General features: G+C 46.8%; 1 protein-coding gene across 4 annotated transcripts in view; it reads right to left on the bottom strand.

Moving 5' to 3' along the window:
- Positions 1-996: 996 nt before the first annotated feature.
- The window catches only part of FYN (FYN proto-oncogene, Src family tyrosine kinase), a 219,229-nt gene continuing 199,807 nt past the window's right edge, over positions 997-20,418 (bottom strand). For all 4 annotated transcript variants that reach the window (XM_040238472.1, XM_040238475.1, XM_040238474.1 and 1 more), the window contains 2 exons: positions 15,239-15,370; positions 997-3,365 (listed from right to left, as the gene is read on the bottom strand). In XM_040238472.1, coding sequence (XP_040094406.1) covers positions 3,157-3,365; positions 15,239-15,370 — 341 coding nt within the window. In that variant the 3' untranslated portion in view covers positions 997-3,156. The remainder of the gene's footprint in view (positions 3,366-15,238; positions 15,371-20,418) is intronic.

Below are 20,418 nucleotides of genomic sequence, written 5' to 3'. Positions count from 1 at the left end.
TGGAAGTGCCTTGGTCCTCATACATCTGTCTTTGCCATGAACGAGGCAGAGCCAAATGCATCGTGGCTTCAGTCTACACCTTAATGCTCTACCACAGGGGAGACCCAGCCTCTACTGGTCCTCCCCCAGGTCCTTCTGGCAACAAAGCAGACTCAGAGGAGAGAGCGAGGCATGAGCATGGCTGAACAGAAACCACTCTGTCTCATTTACAGCATCTGAGCTTTGTCAAGTCGTCTTCTCCGGCAGGCTTACAATTTGATTTTTAGGAAGTAAAAACAGCTAGATTATTAGGAAGCTTCCCTATGTGGCCCGGCAATGCCAGGTACCAGCTTTCCTCGGGGGAACAGAGCAAGTCCTTACTCACTGCCAGGTTATGAAAGGCAAAACAAACATTTCACCATCACTTGCCACTAAGGCACCTTGCAAGATACAAGAGAACTTTTTGGGTCTGTGGGTTCAGTGTCCTCTCTCCAAACTTCTGAAACTTTTAGGAGGTGTGGGGATTCCCTGGAAGTGATGTCCTGATTTGTCTGGACTAGTCTGCACCAGGGAGATCTCTTGACAACTCATAAGCTGCTTGGAAGAAAACACGTGAAATGTCTCTGATTTCTTCATAGTCACAGCTACTTTTACCTTTATTCTGCAACCCTACTCTGTTTCAGAACAGTTCCAGCAAGATGCATTTCATAAGTGTGTCCTCGAGTTAGCCAAAGTCTTGAGTTTTGCTTCATGTAAGAGAACTCACAATTAACTCAATGGATGAATTAAAGGCTATACTTTGAAGAGACTGTTTTCCTTTAAAAATCTGTCTAAAACAGGCTGTTGTGACTTTTTCAGATATTTTTTGAATGGCTGAGTCAGAAACATACACAAAAATCCCCCAGAGAGTACCTGAAAATTATCCAACCTATTGGGATGTAAAGATGAAAAACACAGTTACATCTTTAAACACATCTAGAACAGTATTTAAAAAACTGCCCAGTACTGTGATAATAATTGTATGTAACAACAAAATTTTATTAAATTTTATCAATTTAGCAATTGTATTAATACCAAACCAATGCCATAAAAACTTGGTTAGTCAGAAAAATCCCTGCTTTACTTAAAAAATGTTGGAAACTGTCTAAACATATAAAGGCTATATCAGCAAGAAAGCTGTCCTCTTTGTATAATTCCACATGACATCAGTGATCTTAGAATCCCAGGATCTCAGATGTAGGAACCTATGATAGCAAATCTCATCCAACTCCCTCATTTCTACAGACAGGACCTGAAAGGGAGCGACTTCAGGTGACTGTTGAATGAAAGCAGCTGAATGAGGGCAGAGCCAGGCCTGGCCTGCTGGCCCTATCCACCCACTGCCCCATCTGCCACACCAGGCTGTTTCCCTGCTTAGCAACTTCATTACAGAGGTGGAGAGGCACTGGGAAGCAGGCACCGACTCCAGGATGAGAAAGACTCTTCTACAATGGGGACACAGAAAATTCCGGTTACGAGAAAATGCCTGATAAATTAAAATGTTACTGTCATGTCTACTCCTGCTTTAATGATCCTCTGAATTCACTAGACAATGGTCTAGTCTTTCTGGGTGAAGAAAACCTCACTCCAGCTGTTTTGAATGTTTCTGTCATTTGGAAATCATTGCACAATGGTTAAATTTCCAGGTGAGTCCTTACCACTTGGTGTGGAACACATATGTCATTCCTAGAGTACCTTCCATGATTTAAACAAATAAAAAAAAAAATTCAAATGTAAAATGCTCTCTTTTTAATTACTAAATTAAGAAAGTTAAACAATTTAAAAATGTAAACTCACAAAGAAATAACAAAAAAGGAATTAAGACTTCAGAGTTGCTACTCAGTATTAAAAACTCAAATAGAAATAGGGTTTTTGATTTGTTGTTGTTAAACATTTGTAATTCAAGGTTGGCACAAACAGCAACTAAAAACGTAATACTTTTTTTTTTGTGCATCCTCATGAAATGTAAAGTAGTGCATAGTTATTTTACTGGAGGACTCCTGGACATAGAGAAAGTCATTTCATTAGCAGTACAGAACATTCAAGCACTTATTTTACAATGGGAAATGTACAACCCCTCCCTCACCTTCCCGTAAGGTTTAGTTGTATGAGAAAATTTAGCATGTTGCCATGACTACAATGCTATGGATTTTAGACCATTTAAATGTGGTTACAAGGTTTATTAAATAAAAAACGTTGGAAACATTTCAGCATTCATGTTTTTATACAAGAAGTTTGTGTGGTATCCATCCTCTAGTTTCCCTGGTGATACTGGCCACTTGCTTGCTTTAAAGAGGCTCACTTTTAAGTTTCAAGAACAAATCATAGTAAGTTGAAGCAAATACTGGAAGAAGAAATTGTGAATTCAGCTTGGGCCCTGATAAAAGAGTCAAAGTAACAGCCATCTACAGGCACAGTCATGAACCAAAAAAGTACAATCCAAAAACAAACAAACAAACATGTTTTGCAAAAGCCAAAAAGCGAGGCCACTGGTTTTCAGAATAACACCAGTGCTTTTATGTATTTTCCAGTCAAATCCTCATTCTGGGTTCTGAAGCTTTGTGGCCAATGTTGGCCATGGTCTCCATGTTAGCACCCACATGGTGTATGCACAGGGATATATAGATTATATATATTCATATTTATAAAAAAAGAAAAAAAACCAAACACCTGTCCTGATTGGATTTTGTTAAAACATGAAAAAAAATTTTATTGTTTTAGACAAAGAGGCCACTTTTGGAAAATAATACTTTTTTTTAGTTGAATCAGGTGAAGACAGAGTTAAAATCACATAGAATTTGCATTTTAAAAAAAGGAAAGCACTAGGATCGTTGGCACTGGAGTAACTATTTACACTGAACAGAGGTTTGGCCTTTTACATAACATCGATACAATGCATTTCCAAAGTCTGAGAAATAACAAGGTTCTGTCTCGAATGCTTCACAGAGGAGGTTCGGATTTGGGGACAAGTGTCATGAATGAGAGCCATGGAAGTTCGTCAGCTTCAGAGTCACATGCAATCTGATCCTGGACGGTTCTGGCTGCTCTGCTCGGAGCAGCTGGCTATGGAATTGAAAGCTAATGGGGAGGGGGGGCGGGAAACCTCTGAGACCAGGCCTCTCTCTGCAGACCCAGGTCTTACAGGTTTTCCCCGGGTTGATACTGAGGCTCTGTTGCGGTGAAGTAGTCTTCCAGGAAGCCCTGCAGGTACTCGAAAGTGGGCCGCTCTTCGGGGTCCTTTTTCCAGCAGTGTATCATGAGCTCGTGGAGGGAGATGGGGCAGTCCTGTGGGCAGGGCATCCTGTAGCCGCGCTCCACCTGCTCCAGCACCTCCCGGTTGTTCATGCCTGCAAAGACAAGGGCCATGAGAGTGGGTGCCCCTGGGTCTTCTCTTTCTTCTCCTTGGAGCCTACAGGTGGTTAAAACATGTTGAGTGCGCCCACCTCACCCAGAGGCGAACCCTGTCTTCAATGGGCTATCTCACCACTCAGAAATAAAAAAGGACTCCCCTACTGACACACGTGAAGCCCTGGAGGGTGAATCTCAAAAGCATTAGAAGTGAAAGAAGCCAGACACAAAAGGCAACGTACTGCATGATTTCATTTATATGAAATTCTAGAAAAGGCAAAAACTATAGTGATAGAAAGCAGATCAGTGGTTGCCAGGGGTGACGGGGAGGGCAATCCTGCAAAGAGGCCGCAGGGAACACAAGGGTGATGGAAACGTTCTGTATCAGCAAACCCTCCCTGTAAAGGCCAGGCAGTAAAGATTTTAGGTTGCATTCTATCTCTGCCGCATATCCTTCATTTTATTTATTTTTCTACAACTCTGAAAATAGAAAACAAAGACAGGGCAGGAGCCAGATCTGGCCTAGAAGCTGTAGGCTGCCAATCCATGTTCTATATCCCGAGTGTGGAGGTGTGACTGTTTATATTTGTCAAAACTCACTGAATTCTTAAAACTGTAGAATTCTATTGTATGTAAATTATACATCAATTACGCTGACAAAAGCATGAATGAAGCAGATAAAAACAAATCCAGGGAATGAAAACTAAACTGTCCTTTGTTCACAGGACCTATAAGCTCTGTTGATGTACTTCATAAACTGGCTGTCCTCGCGCCTGGACAAACTCTCAGTGTTCAGCCATTCGAGATCCGCCATCACGCCATCAGTCTGGGCACCGTCCAGCCCAGTGACCCCCAGGTGCCCTGGGTTAAGATGACTCTGACAGGGAGGCAGGGCACTGTTTACTGATGACCTCGGACAGGCCATCAATCACGGAGACCTCTGTGACCCTCTGGGGGAGTTGCCTGATACAGAGGCTTTGGGATGCCTGGAGCTCACAGGAGACGTTCTGGGAGACTGCCAGCCCTCAGGAGAGTGCAGCCTTCCTGCACACTGGCCTTCTCAACAGAACAGGAAATACCACATAAGGGGTGGATGGGGGAGCTGAATACCCTGACCCCTTTCTCAATCACTGCCAGGCTCTCTTCTCTGGTTTGATTCCCTTTTCTGCCGTATCGTGTTCTGCCATCGCCTGGCAAGCCCTTGTATGTTTTGGCTGCTCCTTGGCCCTGAGCCTATAATCTGGAATCCTCTCCAACTTCTGACCCAGTTAATTTATAAAAGCAAAAACCCGAGTTTCAGCCATTCAGAAACCCAGAATTCTTCCCCTGGTTCTCAGAGCTCCGATCAGCAGGACATAGTGTGTACATGTAGCAACTTCTGGAGGAGACAGCAACCCGCTGAGTAGAACCACCCCGCCAGAGAAGCGGGGCCAGGTCACAACCCTGTCCCCCTGTCCCCCAGAATCGCTCAGATTCTGGGATCTGTTGCCAGTTCTCTTTGTTGTTGTTTTTGGAGCTGGGCTGATTCCAGCTCCCGTGACTGTCAACCACAGCCCTGTCAGTCACATGCTTATCCAAACCCTTTCAGGATGCTTTCTTATTCTCTGCCATTGTAATTCCTTGAGGTGATAAAATCTGTGTATTATTCCTGCTGTGTTGAAGTAGGCCTTCAATTTAATTATTCTAACATAACTCTGCTCACATTTTGGCAGTGACCCTTACTTTAGTGAGAGAGGCTCGGCAGTTGAATCTGGGTCCCCTTCCTCCACGCCATGCCTGACTTCACAGGGGCTCTCTTCAGCTGGATGACTGGTCAGCTCTGTAATTACCTTACATCCTCTTCCAACCACTGAAAAACTCACTCTGATAAGTCAGGCGGGGCAGGGGGGTGCAGTTAGAAGCAAGGGGAGATGCTGAGGTTGCCACTGGAGTGTCCCGCAGTGCTCTGGAGAAACACGGCAAGGGACAAGACCAGCATTTCCTCATCCACAACCCTCAATCCAACAAGCTCCGCAAAGCACAAGTTCTGGGAACTTCCCTCGCAGCAAACTGATCTGAACTCACCTTATTTGGCCTTAAAACCTGACCTGGTGTGAGGCACTCGACTGTTTTTCTTCATTTATACATACTGCTGAAGAACTAAGGATGTGTCCAAACACAGAGTGCAGCCCAAGACCCTCCTAAGGTGTTATACAAATTATGGTCTAAGCACTATATGGACTTTCGAAAAAGAAAACCAAGTCTGACTGTGAAGCCTGTCCAGTTTTGGCTGTGAAGCTCTGGCAGGAGTGGACAACAGCCACCACATTCCAGGAGCCCAGAAAGGCTAGGAAGAGAGCATGAGGCCATACCGGGACTGGCCTCCTCCAAAGTGTGTGCTTTGTATTTCAGTACAGTCCTTGGTTTCATAACATCTCAGAAGACACATGCCTGAACCTGCAGAAGTCGCCCTTGTCCCTGGCCCTGCCAGGAGTCTGTGAGAACTGGAGGAGAGACAGGTGGGCGGTCTGAGCCTCAGAAGGTCTGACAGGCCCTGCTGGAGGTGGTTATGCCCCCCGCCCAAACCCAAATGCCTCCTCCTAATGCTTCATTCTGGCACTGGGATCATCCAAAACCACACCACAGAGCTTAGCTAATCATTCTCCTATTGCTCTGCAGCCCTTATGTCATTACAGGATTCATGTCATTAAAAAACAAACTACTCAAATGGAAAGATTTCATGTATTTTTTTTTTTTTTTAAGTCTTGATCCAGTCTCCACCAATGGAAAGTTTAATTGGCCACTTGGGTCAAGCCTGTTTTTCCAGTGCTCTGCCTGAGTCGGGGACACAGCTTGACCCTCAACATGTAGCATCTAGGGAGGCAGCCTGCTCCCCAGGGCAGCTGGGACGAGGGACAGAGCTGGGCCTTGGCCCTCGTGGTATAGGGCACCAGCTGGCCTCGCCGGCAGCTCCTGGCCATGCCCTCCACCTCCTTTCTGCCCGCATCTCTTCTTGCTTCTCCTCTCCCCCCTCTCATGCCACTCCCCAGGTTCTCCCAACATGAAGAGCATACAAAACCAATTCAACGCACCAGGCTAACAAGAAACATACCAACATCAGTTTTGCCAGAAAAGTGGGATGTAGGACAATGCACTTGGCTGACAATGACAGTCTGAATGGGACCGGCTCTCTTCCAAGCACCCATAGGGCAGAAGTGGACCCAGCTCCTTCACGATGGTCCCTGGCAGCGGGAACTGCGCAACCAAGACACGCTCGCTCAGCAAGGCTTGGGTCACTTTTCACTTCACAAACAACAGCCCAAGGAAGTGGGCGGTGTTCATGTTTTTTCAAAAAAGAGTATTCTCGGCTATAAGAACTTTGAAAAGTCATATTTAAGAATTGCTTTTTAGTTAAAAATGGATTTTCCTCTTCATACTACTATTTCATGAGCTCTCTTTGAAAGTGAAAAGTGAAAGTGTTAGTCGCTTCAGTCATGTCCGACTCTGCGACCCCATGGTCTGCAGCCTGCCAGGCTCCTCTGTCCATGGAATTCTCCAGGCAAGAATACTGGAGTGGGTAGCCAGTCCCTTCTCCAGGGGATCTTCCCGACCCAGGGATCGAACCCAGGTCTCCTGGATTACAGGCAGATTCTTTACCATCTGAGCCATCAGGGAAGGGGGGGCCAGGGACTGGGAAGGGAACACACACCACATTGAGTTCAGGGAGGCCAGCGGAATCCTGAGGGACATGGGGAAGGGGAAGAATCTGTATCTTACTTCCAACTGAGGAAGTGGTGGGGGGGGGATGGGGTGGGGGTGGGAGTCGGGAGGAGGCCGCCTGGGAATGTTCTGCCTATTTTTTTCCTTCTTAGGGAGAAACTGAAGAGGCAGAAACTTTAAAACATGGTTGTATGTTTTAGGAAAACTTTGTCACCAACAGTTCTTAGTGGAAGCTACAATAGAGAGTGTTTTTCAACAGGAGGGCACTCTATGCCAGCCTGTGGCATCTAACCATGTTATGGTAACAAAGCTCCCCAGGGCATGTGGCCTGGTTCCCAACCTCCACATCAGAGAAGGGGCACAGGGCTTGGTGAGCAGGGAGCAGACACACTGGCTGTTTCACTCCAGCCTGTCCTCCTCTGCCCCCATCTCAGTGGTTCCTTACCTTTCTGCTCTCCTTGGGGTCAGCCAGGACAATGGACCATTTCCACAGGTCACTCTCACAGGGCACCTAACCCAGTGGGACTCAGTTCACAGAACACCTGTGGAGTCTGCTGTGCTGGGGTTTACTTTCAGATACCTCTTCCTGCACCTTCCATGGGGGCCTCCTGTCACCCTGCACTTCAGGCTCTCAAATGTGGTCACTGGTAGCCTCATTTCCAGTGGGTCTGCCCCAAACCCTGCAGCTGAGACTCTCTGGCCAAGTGGACTGAATTCACTTCCTGCCATTATGACCGTATTATCCTTCCAAATCGTGCTGCTGGCTTCCTGAATTAAGGTCAAGTTTCCAGCTCTCACTTTCCAATCCTTACTACGTATGGCTGCCAACAGTGTCTGCTTTCACGTGTGAGGATTTTCTGTCCCTTCTCTCCTTTTTCTCCTCCCTCCTTTTATTTTACACTTTCCTATGCCTCTTCCTTGAGCTAGATATTAACTCAGTGGTGTCTCCTCGCCTTTTTTTTTTTTTTTTGATCTACAGGGAAGATCCCCTGGAGAAGTAAAAGTCTACCCACTCCAGTATTCTGGCCTGGAGAATTCCATGGACTGCATGACTGAGCGACTTTCACAGTTAAGAAAACCATTTTCACTGCGGAGCCACTTTACTCTTTCAACTCTGTGTCTCAGCAGGTGATTGACTTCCCCTGCCTCAGTTTCTCTGTTTGTCAATGGAATATCTCCATAGTCACTGTGCTTTCAGCTCTCTGAAGTGTCTTCTATGAACGGAGGGTATTGGGCTTGATAGCTCACCATTTCAGTTTCCTAATATGGATCTTCCAGGGGCTGTGGCTGTACAAGTGGGGATTTTTGCTGTGTACCATCCAGGTTTGTATCTGGATTGGACTAGGGGTTGCAAGAGCCTGGATTTTTGTGCCATGTGAATAATTAGGCCCTTTGACAATGGGAATGACGCTCAGGTTCTCAGATATGCAGCTTACTTCTGCAAACCGAGCTTCCTGTTGAAAGGAAATTAGACGCTATTGTGCATCAGGCTTTTTGTCAGAGGCTCCCCCGGCTTCTCTACACAAACCCTATAAAAAGCCCTTCTGTTTACTTGTCTGCTGAGCGGTGCTGGGAGTGCAGGGAGGGCGGAAGGAAGGAGGGTGCCGTTAATGGTGCTTGCTCAGCACGAGTGCATGCTATCAGATGCCCATGCGCTCCAGTTATCTTACTGGGCTACAACTGGAGCACTTCAAGTTCGGTTTTGGTTGTGAGATCAAAGTACAGACTCTGGGCAGATAGATGTTGCTCAAAGAGGAGAGCTGAAAATAAAGGAGTGACCTTGAGGCAGCACAACGATGACTCTTGTTTCTCTTTCTGCATCTTAACCAGATAAGCTTAGGACACCTGTTTTGATGAAGCCCACTCTATTAATAAACACAGAAATGACAGCTACTCAGGTGCCATAACACGCAAAAGTTAAAGTTGATAATATAGTATCATGAACAGCTCCTTTGTCCCAGTAACAGTGAAAAAGTGACAGAGAGGGTGAGGGTGCCCACCGGGCAGGCCACGGAAATACACAGGGGTACAGAAGAGCAGCAGAGGGTAGGACGGGGCAGCAGGGAGCCCCTCTCTGTCTGCTCTCTCCTCCACCAGCCACGTGGGCCAAGAGAAACCTTGTCGGGGGAGGTAACAAGACTCTTGGGCATTCCAGGCAGGACTCCTCTGGAGAGAACAACAGGAACCAAAAGAGAAAAGCCTGAGGACCGTGGATGGGAGCTCGGAAGGCAGGAGACTAAGCACCCTTGGCTGAGATTTGAAGTTTCATCCCAATTCCCTTTCTCTTGGATGGAGAGTCCTGACCTCTTCCTCCCCCTGGAGAAACCTGCCCCCGGTATCAGGCTGGGCCCAGTGGGGTAAGGGTGAAAATGATGGGCTGCTGAACACAAAGGAATTTAGGCCTACAGCTCAGGCTCTGTCGGAAGGCATATGAGTGGGGCAGAGGGTCGATGAAACTGAAAACTTGCAATTCTTCAAGGAAAGTGCTATACATTCACTAATTTATCTTCCTCTTCATTATCAAATGACTAGATGCATTCACGAAAGTCAGGCAGCTGTCAGTTGTTAAAAGAGTTGAAAGCACTGCAAATGCATGAATAAATGTGATATGCTTAAGAGAATGTTCCTGCTTTGCCAGATCCTGCCAAATTCCCAAAGCAGGTGTTCAGTGGAGAGCCAGGGCCCAGAACGGCCAGGACATTCCTCCTAGAATGGTGCTGGGACATGGTGTTTGAACTGACCACGAGGTCAATTTCCCAGAACAACTTTGAGGACAGAGGCTACTCTGCAGCTGGGAAAAACACGCCTTATTTATGTTTGGAGATGATGAAATAAGAGTTGAAAGGTTTTGCAGGCTATGGGCAAAGACTTATTTTAAAAGTCTCTTGGGCTAATCATTTTTTTCCCTCTACCCACCCACCCATCCATCCATCCAGCCCTCTATCCCTCCACCCATTCTTCCGTCCAATTGCTTAAGACTTACTGAGAGTCTACTAAAGGAGCCCCTATCTCAGGGTTCAGAGCTACTGGGAAACAGAAACACACAGACAAGGGCTTCACCAGAGAGGTACCCAGTGGCATGGGAGTGAGCAGGAGGAGTGACCCAGCAAGAGACACGGAGAAGGTGACACAAAGGAGGGGACTTTGGGGTTAGGGTTGGATGGATTCTGAGGCAGAGAGTGGAGCTGAGCAGACAGACTTGCACGTTTGAGAGAAGTCTCTTGGTGATGAGAATCAGGAGCAGCACAAGAGAAATCGCGTCTGATGATGTCACCTGGTCGAAGCCCCTCAGTCAGTCCTCATCTCGCTGAGTGCAAATGCCCTAACCATGGCCTCAGAAGGCCCCACTGATCTGTCTGGGGCCTCTGGGGCCGCCTGCTCCACCCACACTGCTTCTTCAGAGCCTCTGTGCTCTGGATCCCTCTGAAGGGGGGCTCCTCCCCCAGTTAACCTGAGCCTGCTTCCTCAGATGTCACCTTCCTGGTGACATCCTCCCCTGCCACCCTCTCTGCCCTTCCCCATTTTATTCTCCTCCCTACCCATTACCACCAGCCAATGCGGAATGTATTTTGCTTATTTGTCTTTGTTCATTGTCTGTCTCCTCTGAGGAGTGAAAAGTTTGGGAGGACAGCTTTTGTTTATTGGTTCACTGCGACACTCCTGGGGACCTAAACAGTACCTGGCATAGAGCAGGTACTCAATAAATATATGTTGAATGATTGAAGGAAAGAGTTAAGAAGGACTACACCAGACGAAGGCTTCTGGAGTTTATCTGGAAGGCAAGGGGAAGCCATGGACTTTTTAACTAGCAGAGGTAGGATAAGCGGATCTGTTTCTAGGATAACTCTGATAGTGACAATGATAGATGGTGGGGGTGGTGGGGGCGACAGGAAGCAGGAAGTTCCATGAAGGGGTTCCTGCAGCAGAGGATGACAGCCTGCCGTGGGGCAGTGGCAGTGGAAACAAAGAAGAAAAGAAGGATTTGGAGGAGAAAAAAATAGGTTAAAATGCATTGCTCAGACTTTATGCATCAATCCTAGAAAACAGTTTTAAGTACTTTCAATTCTCATATGTAACAATTCATCGGCACAAAATCAAGTGTAATCTTGATGCAAAGAATGGTTCTGAGCCTTGGCTTATAGTAAAGCAAGCTGTACAGCTAGGCTGAGGAGGCACTCAGGTCAGGTGATAGGAATCTGGAAAACAGAGCTATTCGTCACAGCATCTTTGTTACACATCTTGGAAGCAACCTTCTTTGTCTGGTAGGGTGATGGGACTCCTCTCCATACCTCCCTATTAATCTCAGAATCACATTTCAGTATTTTTAATTTGGCTCCCAGACTCTCACTCCATTTGAGAGTCTTCTTCTTTCCTTCCTTTCAAATCATCCATTTTGTAAAACTTGCTAACTGACCAACCAACCCAATGTTTTATTTTTGCCTCCTTCCTTGAGCCCTTCATTCAGTTACACCTTCCAAATACTATTCCAAGTTCCTTCTCTGATTCTTTTTCTGGACCTCCTTTCACACTGGGCAAAACTGCCTGGAAAGCTTTCATAAAATCCATTTAGAAGTCACTTTCATCTCTCCCTTGACCCTCATCCTTACCACCAGCCAAAGTACCTTTCCTGTGCGTAAAGATGATAGAAGGCCATTCTCAGGTATGAAAGAAAAATGTATCATTGCCTACTGCTCTTGAAACAAGAATTACTTCAAAATACACTCTAGCCAACTGAGAAATAACTGCTGAGAGGTTAGGATAGGGATCACAGTGGACAGGCCTGGGGGTCTGTCCTGGGCGCTACTCCCAGCCACAAGGACTCTGGTCAGTGGAGACGCAGCCCCTCGGCACACACTGCCGACCTGGCCGCTCCAAGAGAGAGTGAGAATGAGGACAGGAAGGGCCTTCCTTCTCCGGTGCCACTGGACGAGGCTGAAAGAAACTGTCTGTTCCTTAGGAATTGTTCTCCTTCGTTAAGGTAATCATCCTGTAATTGGAATCCTTCTGTAAAAGCCTCTCCCTCAAGAAGAGTGTACTGTGAGATTCGAGGCACAATTAAATATGATTACAGTTACACTGAGAACAAAACCAAGCAGCATCCATGGCGAGCGATAGGTTTGGGAACAACTTTCTGGGGCCCCTGTCACTCCCCGCTGTCACAGCTCCAGGGCCTGGCTACAGACGGGCCAGGCCTTCCTGTGGCTGCACCAGGCCCTCTTCACGGGGTCTGGCCAGGTAGCCTCACAGCCTTCTCCACAGGATCATATCCTAGCGGCCTCCACCCTTGGCGCCTTCCCACACATCCATCCTTGTCTGGGATCATTGTTCCTTAATGTGAAGTGGAAAGCCTATGTACCTTCTCCGTAAAGCTTCCCAGACACGGCCCCTTTGCTCGGCCACCCTCACAGAATCTGGGCAGCTGTCAAAGTCCCTAGCACATCAGAGTTGCTCAGAGTGTATAACTAGGCATGATAAAGTGGACTGAATTCTCTTGTCAAACTCCTTGGCCATCCTCACAGGATTCTGAGTGAAAAGTCCTTCTCTGGACCTGCTGTGTGCAGAATCCGGGGCCCTTGCCTCGTTATCAGGATTAAGACTGGGGGCCCACAGTGAGTGAGTTCAAGTATGGCATCCCCCAAAGATGATTTCCTCTAATTATACAGAAGTAATAAAAAAGGGCTGCTTTCTATTTCATCCATCTGACTGTAAGCTCTATGAGTACAGGGACTGAATTTATTTCTCTGCTCACTGTTCTATCCCCCAGGAACTAAAACAGTGTCCTCCTTCAGGCCTGTTCTCATCAATGTTTGCTGAGAGTATGAATGTCTTATTCACAGTACTTGCTTCCCAGGTAGTGCAAAATCACGCCAGGCACAATCACACTGACCGATGCTAAGCTGAATGAATGAAAATCCTGCCTCAGTTGTAAAAGGAGACTGCTTTCTTTATGCCTAAACCAAACTGGACAAAAGACTCTCCTTCAGAAACGCACACCTGCCTTCCTCATCCCAGGCCCCTGCCCCCACCCCTTTGTCTCGGCTCCTGTGTGTGACCCCGAGAAACAAAAAGCGGCTTTGTCGTCCTGGAAGTAAAGGTTTCACAGAAATGCAGGACATTAACCCCCCACACACACAACACATCGGGTGGCTAAACCTGGGGGGCTCAGGAAGAAATTCATTCAAAATTCAGACAATGAAAAAAGAGGCGCCTTCACATCTTCAAAATCCCGAGCACTGAAAAAATCTTCCCCCTTGAGAAGCGACTCAGAAATGCCTGTGCTGGGTTCCAGGCCCCTCCAGGGCAGCCCTTTCTTCTGGTTGGCTACTCCCAGAGCGGCTGCCCACTTGAGCACACAGGGAGCAGCAGCCTCTGCAGCAGCATCAATAAAACTGACTTCCGCCCACATCTCTAACCACCCAGTGCTGGCGTTTCAGAGAGAGAGAATTTGTCAAATTTTGCCTCTGTGCCAACCCGGCTCTGTTAGAGGAGTCTTGAGGCTTACGACCAACCCAGAAAGAGATCTTCTTTACTTCTCTGCATTCTCCGAAGTGACCAGAAACAATCATGAAAAAAGAACAAAGGGATTACAAATTAATCTGCCCTCACCGGCTCCTCTGACTGCAAAGATATTACAAACCCAGGATTTGCAAGAGCTCTCAATTCCTCAGTAATCTCCGCTATCGTTTCTATCACTGTGTTTATTATTATTATTATTATTTAATTTTTAAAAGCTCCTCTCTTAGGCAGGGCATGATGGGGAGCTATGTTCTTTCTTCACTCAACAGTAACAGAAAAATATGTCCTTAACATTTCAGAAAGCAGATCGTCCCTGTGCTATAACCATTAAAGCGTGGAGGTGAAACGGCACAAGTGTCCTTTACATCAGTATCTGTCTAAATTAATGAATTTAAGCCTGAATCACCTAAACCCTTGGTTTCTTTGGAGAGCATGACTCTGATAACCAGAAAAACTCCAGGGCTTAAGAATCTCCAATTTCTTTACACTAGACTTGCTTTGGGGCTTCCCCAGTGGCTCAGATGGTAAAGAATCTGCCTACAATGCAGGGGACCTGGATTCAATCCCTGGGTTGGGAAGATCCCCTGGAGAAGGAAATGGCAACCCACTCTTGGAGAATTCCATGGACAGTAGAGTCCAGAAGGTCGCAGAGTCAGACAGGACTGAATGACTAACACTTTCACTTTCAGGAGGTGCTAGTGGTACAGAACCTGCTTGCCAATGCAGGAGACATAACAGACAGGGGTTTGATCCCTGGGTCAGGAAGATCCCCTGGAGGAGTGCACAGCAAACCCACTCCAGTATTCTTGCCTGGAGAATCCCATGGACAGAGGAGCCTGGCAGGTTACAGTCCATGGGGTCGCAAAAAGTTGGACCCGACTGAAGCAATTTAGCATGTATGCATACTTGCTTTTGCAAAGCATATTTCAATCATTCAGAAACATGCAGTGAAGGTGTTCCCTGGTGGCCTAGTGGTTAGGATTCCAGGCTCTCACTTTGGGGGGTGTGGGTATCAGGTTCAATCCCTAGTGTAGGAACTGAGATCCTCCTATAAGCTGTGCAGAGCAGTCAACCCTCTCCCCCCACTAAAACAACCCTCCAACCCCCAAGAAACCCAAGACATGTGTAGTGAATGGCTTCTGCATGGCATTTCCTCATGCCTCTGCTCTCTCCAGCCACCTGGAGCAGGGGCTGCAGAGAGGGCAGGTACTGGCATCTTCTCGCCAGGTTCACGCCGTGGGCCAGTGCTATGGCATAACCAAAAAGCAGTGGGGGCTTTTCTCCCTCTCCTTCCTAGAAGGGTCTACAAAGTCCATCTGTACAGTTCTGCCAGTGACATTTCTATCTTGGGAGCCAGGGACACACACTCCTCCTGAGAGGGGAGAGGAGAGAACCCATGGGCTGAGGTGGACTGGAGCATTCACCAGCTGCTAACTGCATTAATCCTGGCACACAATTCATGATGGTTGCTTGTCTATACACCATGGGGGCTCCCACTTCTGCTTTTCCCTGGCTAAATACCTGTCCGTGTTCTTCAAATTCCCACGCTTGGCAGAAAGCTGAAAATGGGGCTGAGAAGACAACCAGGAAGAGGACTCCCCAAATAGTGCTGGGAGAGCATCCACTCAGGCCCGTTTCTGCTGTGTCTGGCTCTTACCTGGGTACGGAACTCTTCCTTTGGTGACCAGCTCTGTGAGTAAGATTCCAAAAGACCACACGTCAGACTTGATTGTGAACCTCCCGTACAGGGCTGCTTCGGGGGCCGTCCACTTAATGGGGAACTTGGCACCTGCGGGAAGAATACCTGGTTACTCCTCAGGCAGAGATCATGGCTCTGGGCGCGGGGCTGGGGAAAGAACGGCAGGTGGAAATGTGTTCATGGGGTCAGGTTCAGAGAGGAGGACATGGAGGAGGGGAAATTGGACCCGGGCTAGGACTGAGCAGCTATGGCGTCTGTTCCTGCCTCTGCAACCCTAACCAAGTCCCATCTGGGCTTCAAAGCCCCTTCACGTCCTGGCTTTTGAACTTGATTCTACAAACTGATTGAATGTCATGGGTTTGGTCTGGAGGTAGGGCTAACTTATGATTTAGGAAACTTTTCTATTTTTTTCTTTCACTTTCAAATAATGTTGTAAATCATGTTACCCTCAAGAATGCTTTAGTATAAAAGACCATAGTCTCCTCTTACTGAGGTACATAAAAACCAGATCAAACCACCACGCATCTCCCAAGGGTGGAGACAATTTGCCGTAGCCCATGTATCATGTGGGACTTCCCCGGTGGCGCTAGTGGTAAAGAACCCTACCAACACAGGAGATGCAAGAGGCGCCGGTTCCATCCCTGGGTCGGGAAGATCCCCCGGAGGAGGAAATGGCAACCCACTCCAGTATTCTTGCCTGGGAAAACCCCACTGGACAGAGGAGGCTGGAGGGGCTACAGTCCATGGGTCGCAAAAGAATCACACACAACTTAGCAAAACAGCAACTTCCCCACTACACTCTCCTTTTTCCTTCCAGCCTTTCCCCTAATAGTAGCCACCTTTAATTCTGGGGAATGTTTTTCTTCTGCACTGTACCATCCCTTGCTTACCTCCCTGTCTTTCTCCTATGAGCCAGACAGGGTACTATCTAAAATTTTTACAGAGTGGTTTTATCTCAGTGACTATCTTATGAGTCTGATTTCTCAAGACCAAGAAACGAATTTTGTGCCAAATCTTTTCTTGCCAAAAGTATCCTGTTAAAAGAATCCTTTCTCCAATCAAAAAGGAAGGGTGGGGTCCACCCTGCTCCTTACAAAGCTAGATGTGTATACGGGGAATTAAAATAGATTCAGCAGCCTGTGCTCTTACACATTAGGCTCAGCAATTATAAAGCAGTTTCAGATATTTCATTGAACAGACTAAAAGGGAAACACAAGGAATTTTTATTACTGATGTAAACACAATTATATATTTAAAGCATGTTAATTTTACTTAGGAATGCCTAAAAAAATCACACAAAGGCTGACAAAATCAGAAATTTTCATAGTATCTTCTAGGAAAAGCCATTATGTGTAAAACTGGCAAATGATTAAAATCTTTGAATTAGCATGGTTTTAATAACCAGAGGTATGATAAATTACAGCAATTAGATTTTTTGTTTTAAATACAGTACATGATAACATCTTCAGCAAATCTACCCTGGCATTTTCGGGCAATATAATTTTCCTCTCCATCTCTTCTATGCCTGTGTGAAATGAAATTAAAAAAAAATCCTACTATTTCATTCTGTGGCATCTCATATTAACACTGGAGCAGAGAAATGATTCTCTAGTTTTTCTTCCCTTTATACATCAAGTTATTTTTAATTAGCTATGTTTCTCAAGCATAATTACTTATATCTTTGCTTAAGTGCTGCATGATTCCACACAAGGTCTGGTATTCTCTGAACAGTCATTCTGTTTTTAAAGTTTCTTTCAAAGCATTCTTCTCACACTTCCTATCCTCCAGCATTCTGTTCACGCAGCTTTGGACTCCGAGCCTCTGGGATTAATGTGATAGATTCTCTTCAGTGTCGAGAGCTGACTTTGCCCAGGACCAAACCTCAGCTGGAGTTCTCTTATTTCAGAGAATTAAAGGTATATTAAATTCATTCCTATTTAAACCAGCTCTCGAGCCAAATGGCTTGGAAATCTATGTCCGTCTCTGAAGCAAATAGAACATTTTTCTCCACTGTGCAGACACAAATCCTGTAAATAAAATGACGAGCAAAAGAAGCCTTTCTTTGCTTCTTGGAATCATTCCATGTTGCTCAAGATGTGAGTGTTGCTGAAAGTAAACTAGTTAAAATTGGGATAAAGTCATTTTGGATTTTCTGAGAGAAGATTTCATAATTTCAGATTTTTTTAAAAAGCAAATGTCAATCTATCAGCCAGTTGCGGTAATCTGCTTTATTGTTTTCTCATTATATCATCTACAACAAGAATTATATAAACCTTCAAAAGAGAAGCTGAAACAAAGCCTGTAATAGATCTCTGATAAGACACCTTTTGTAGGTATGTGCTCTGACTTACTAGTAAGAGCTTACTTACATACATTTATTTTGCATACTCTTTCTAAGATAAGCAACGTATTTACGTATAATATGTGTTGGAGGGGAAAAAATGAAGAATGCCTTTGTCTTTGTTTTGGTCTCAAAATAGCAGCTGCTCTTGACTTCTCTAAAGATAACTCACAGTTTCAAGGAAGACAGAAGGTTAAATTAAAGCAGAGATAAACTGTTAGTGATCAAGTGAGGTTTCAGTGGAAAAGAATGAATCAATGCTCGCTCTTCTACTCATCGTGTTACTTCAATTTCTCCTCATTTTGGGCTCTTGCCTCCTCAGGGTACAGACACAGCTCCACAGCAGGGAGAGTTCATGCCGGGCTTGGGCAGGGGTCTTTGAAAATGGCCCTGAGGTTGCACACTGCAAACCCCATCTATGAGAATGGGGTCCCTCAGGTTGCTGTGGATACAACCCTGCTGGGGTTGGATGGGGTTGCTCCTCGGGTAAAGTTAGGAAAGCTCCGAAGCCTGGAAGGAAGGACCTCCTGGGTCTAAACACTGCCTTTCCTTCAAAATAGAGTTCTGCCCTCTCAGATTTTTTTCATGGGTATCATGGCAGGCATAAAGCCAAGACCAAAGTTCTAATTGGATGGATTTGTAAAAAAAAGGGGACAATGTCAGGAGACCTATGTCACAACGAGTGTGGCGCTGCCATGTAACTAGCTGATTCACTCTTCCTGGAATTCCCCTCTGGGACCAGGATTAGACACCAAGATAATGTCCTCTCCTCTGCACCTCGCTGGAGGAAATCAAGCAGCCAATGCAGGTATGACGATGTGTGTCAGCAATACCATGGGCTACGGGGGTCCCAGAAACTCTCAGTGTACCTGTTCGATGCTTGTGCTGTGTGTCTAGCTGCTCAGCTGTGTCCAACTCTTTGAGACCCCACGGACTGTAGCCTACCAGGCTCCTCTGTCCATGAAGGATTCTCCTGGCAAGAATGGAGGACTGGGTAGCCATTCCCTTCTCCAGAGGGTCTTCCCAACGCAGGGATCGAACCTGCATCTCCTGCCGTGGCAGGTGGGTTCTTTACCACTAGTGCCACCTGGGGAGCCCAGCATGGCGTCTACTTAGAGAAGGAGCTTCACCCATCTTCACAGAGTCATCTCTGGCCTCTGCTGCCTTATCACCATCCATACTGAGTTGACTTCACACTGGGGAAGGTGTCTGTCCCTCTTCATCTTCACTACCTGCACTCCAGTCCCCATTGGCTCCCTGCCACTGGCCTTCCCCCACAATTCCTTCCAGTTGTCTCCCCCCACAATCTGGCCCCTCCTCCCCACTCCCCAGCCTCCTGAAAGCCTGGGCCTCCCCTCCTCTGCTCCCCCAGATCCCCTCTGACTGTCCTTCCTGCTGCAGGGCCTTGGGTCAGGCTGTTTTCTTTGCTGCAAGTCCCACCCCACTCCTGCCCATGGCTCCCACTCCTCCTGTGTTCTTGGCCTGAGTGTTTCTGGCTGGGGAGCCCTGGCCTGAGCACAAAGACGGGGGCAGGTTCCCTAGCTCTGTGCTGCCAGGGTGTCTGGTTCAATGTGGCCGTTACTACTCAAGTGCAGTGAACACGTGAGTTGTCAGAAACTGCCTTTCTCTCCATGGACAGAGACTGTCCTTGGGGGCTGGTACATGTCTCTGTGGACGGCCACCAGGTGAGCAGTACTGAGCCCAGTGCCAGCTCTACAGAAGGCACTGCTCAAGGAGGTGCTGAATGAATGAGTAACTGGACACTGATTAACCTGTTCAGCCTTCCCTTCCTGGTGGAACAGTCGTGGCTCCTTAAAGGGCTTATAGCCAGCTCCCCCTTCTCTGGCGAGCCCTCGCCTTGTCCTCAGTGACCAGTATCACTGTCTACCACCATCTGGACGCCCTCTGAAGGGTTTAACAACTGTCGACCACAGAAGAAAAGCATCTGTCACATGCTAAGGAAACAAAAACACCTGGAAAACCCAGCTTTTTAGTCCCAAATGAAGTGTGTTCAGAAACCTGTGGGTCAGAGTAAAGCTGTCTGAGATGGCAGGAATCCTGGATTTGGCTCTCTGATGGGCCTAGGGCTACAGCTGGGAGGTTAGACCCACAGAGAGGCAAGGTAGCCAGAGGCCTTGGAGCGATCACAGCAAAAGAAAGTAAAACATCAGTCTTTCAATAGACTGGAATGGAAGCAGGTGACTGGATAGCAATCATTCAACCTCACTAGTCTTCAGAATATGGTTAATAACCATCCATGCTTTAAGTAAGAGAAAGGAGAGAGCTGTGGATTTATTCAGTTATCAAAGTTTATCTGCAAGACAGCCAAAGACCCCACCCTTGCTGGCCTAGTTTTGTTCTCTCTCTTCTGGAGTCTCCCATGTACCTGGCACGGTCTGTAGTGCTGGGGAGACCATAGTGAATGCAATCTCCTACTCTCAGGGGGCTTGCGGGTTAGCTTGGGAAGGACATAAAATAAACCAGTGACCTTTATATGTCAGACAGAGACAAGGGCCATAAAGAAGAATAAGATGGGCCATAAGGACCGACGCCGTGGGGCGCTGCAGGCTACACTAAGGACTCTGGATTCCATCTAGTGTGGTGGGGACCCACTGGGGGCCGTGAGCAGACCCCCATCCTCTGCTTGTCTTTAAAACACGTAAGTCACACATCATTACCTAGAGAACGATCTCAGATGAGCCAGAACGTGAAAAGCGCTTTGACTTTTCAAAACTCTTGAAAAGCATCATGACATTTCAAGGCCCATGGCTGGCTGTTAGCAATCAACAATCAGGCT

This window comes from Oryx dammah, unplaced genomic scaffold, assembly GCF_014754425.2.
Source record: "Oryx dammah isolate SB20612 unplaced genomic scaffold, SCBI_Odam_1.1 HiC_scaffold_4, whole genome shotgun sequence".
In the NCBI taxonomy this organism is placed as follows: domain Eukaryota; kingdom Metazoa; phylum Chordata; class Mammalia; order Artiodactyla; family Bovidae; genus Oryx; species Oryx dammah.
This window is presented reverse-complemented; position numbering and strand designations above follow the sequence as displayed.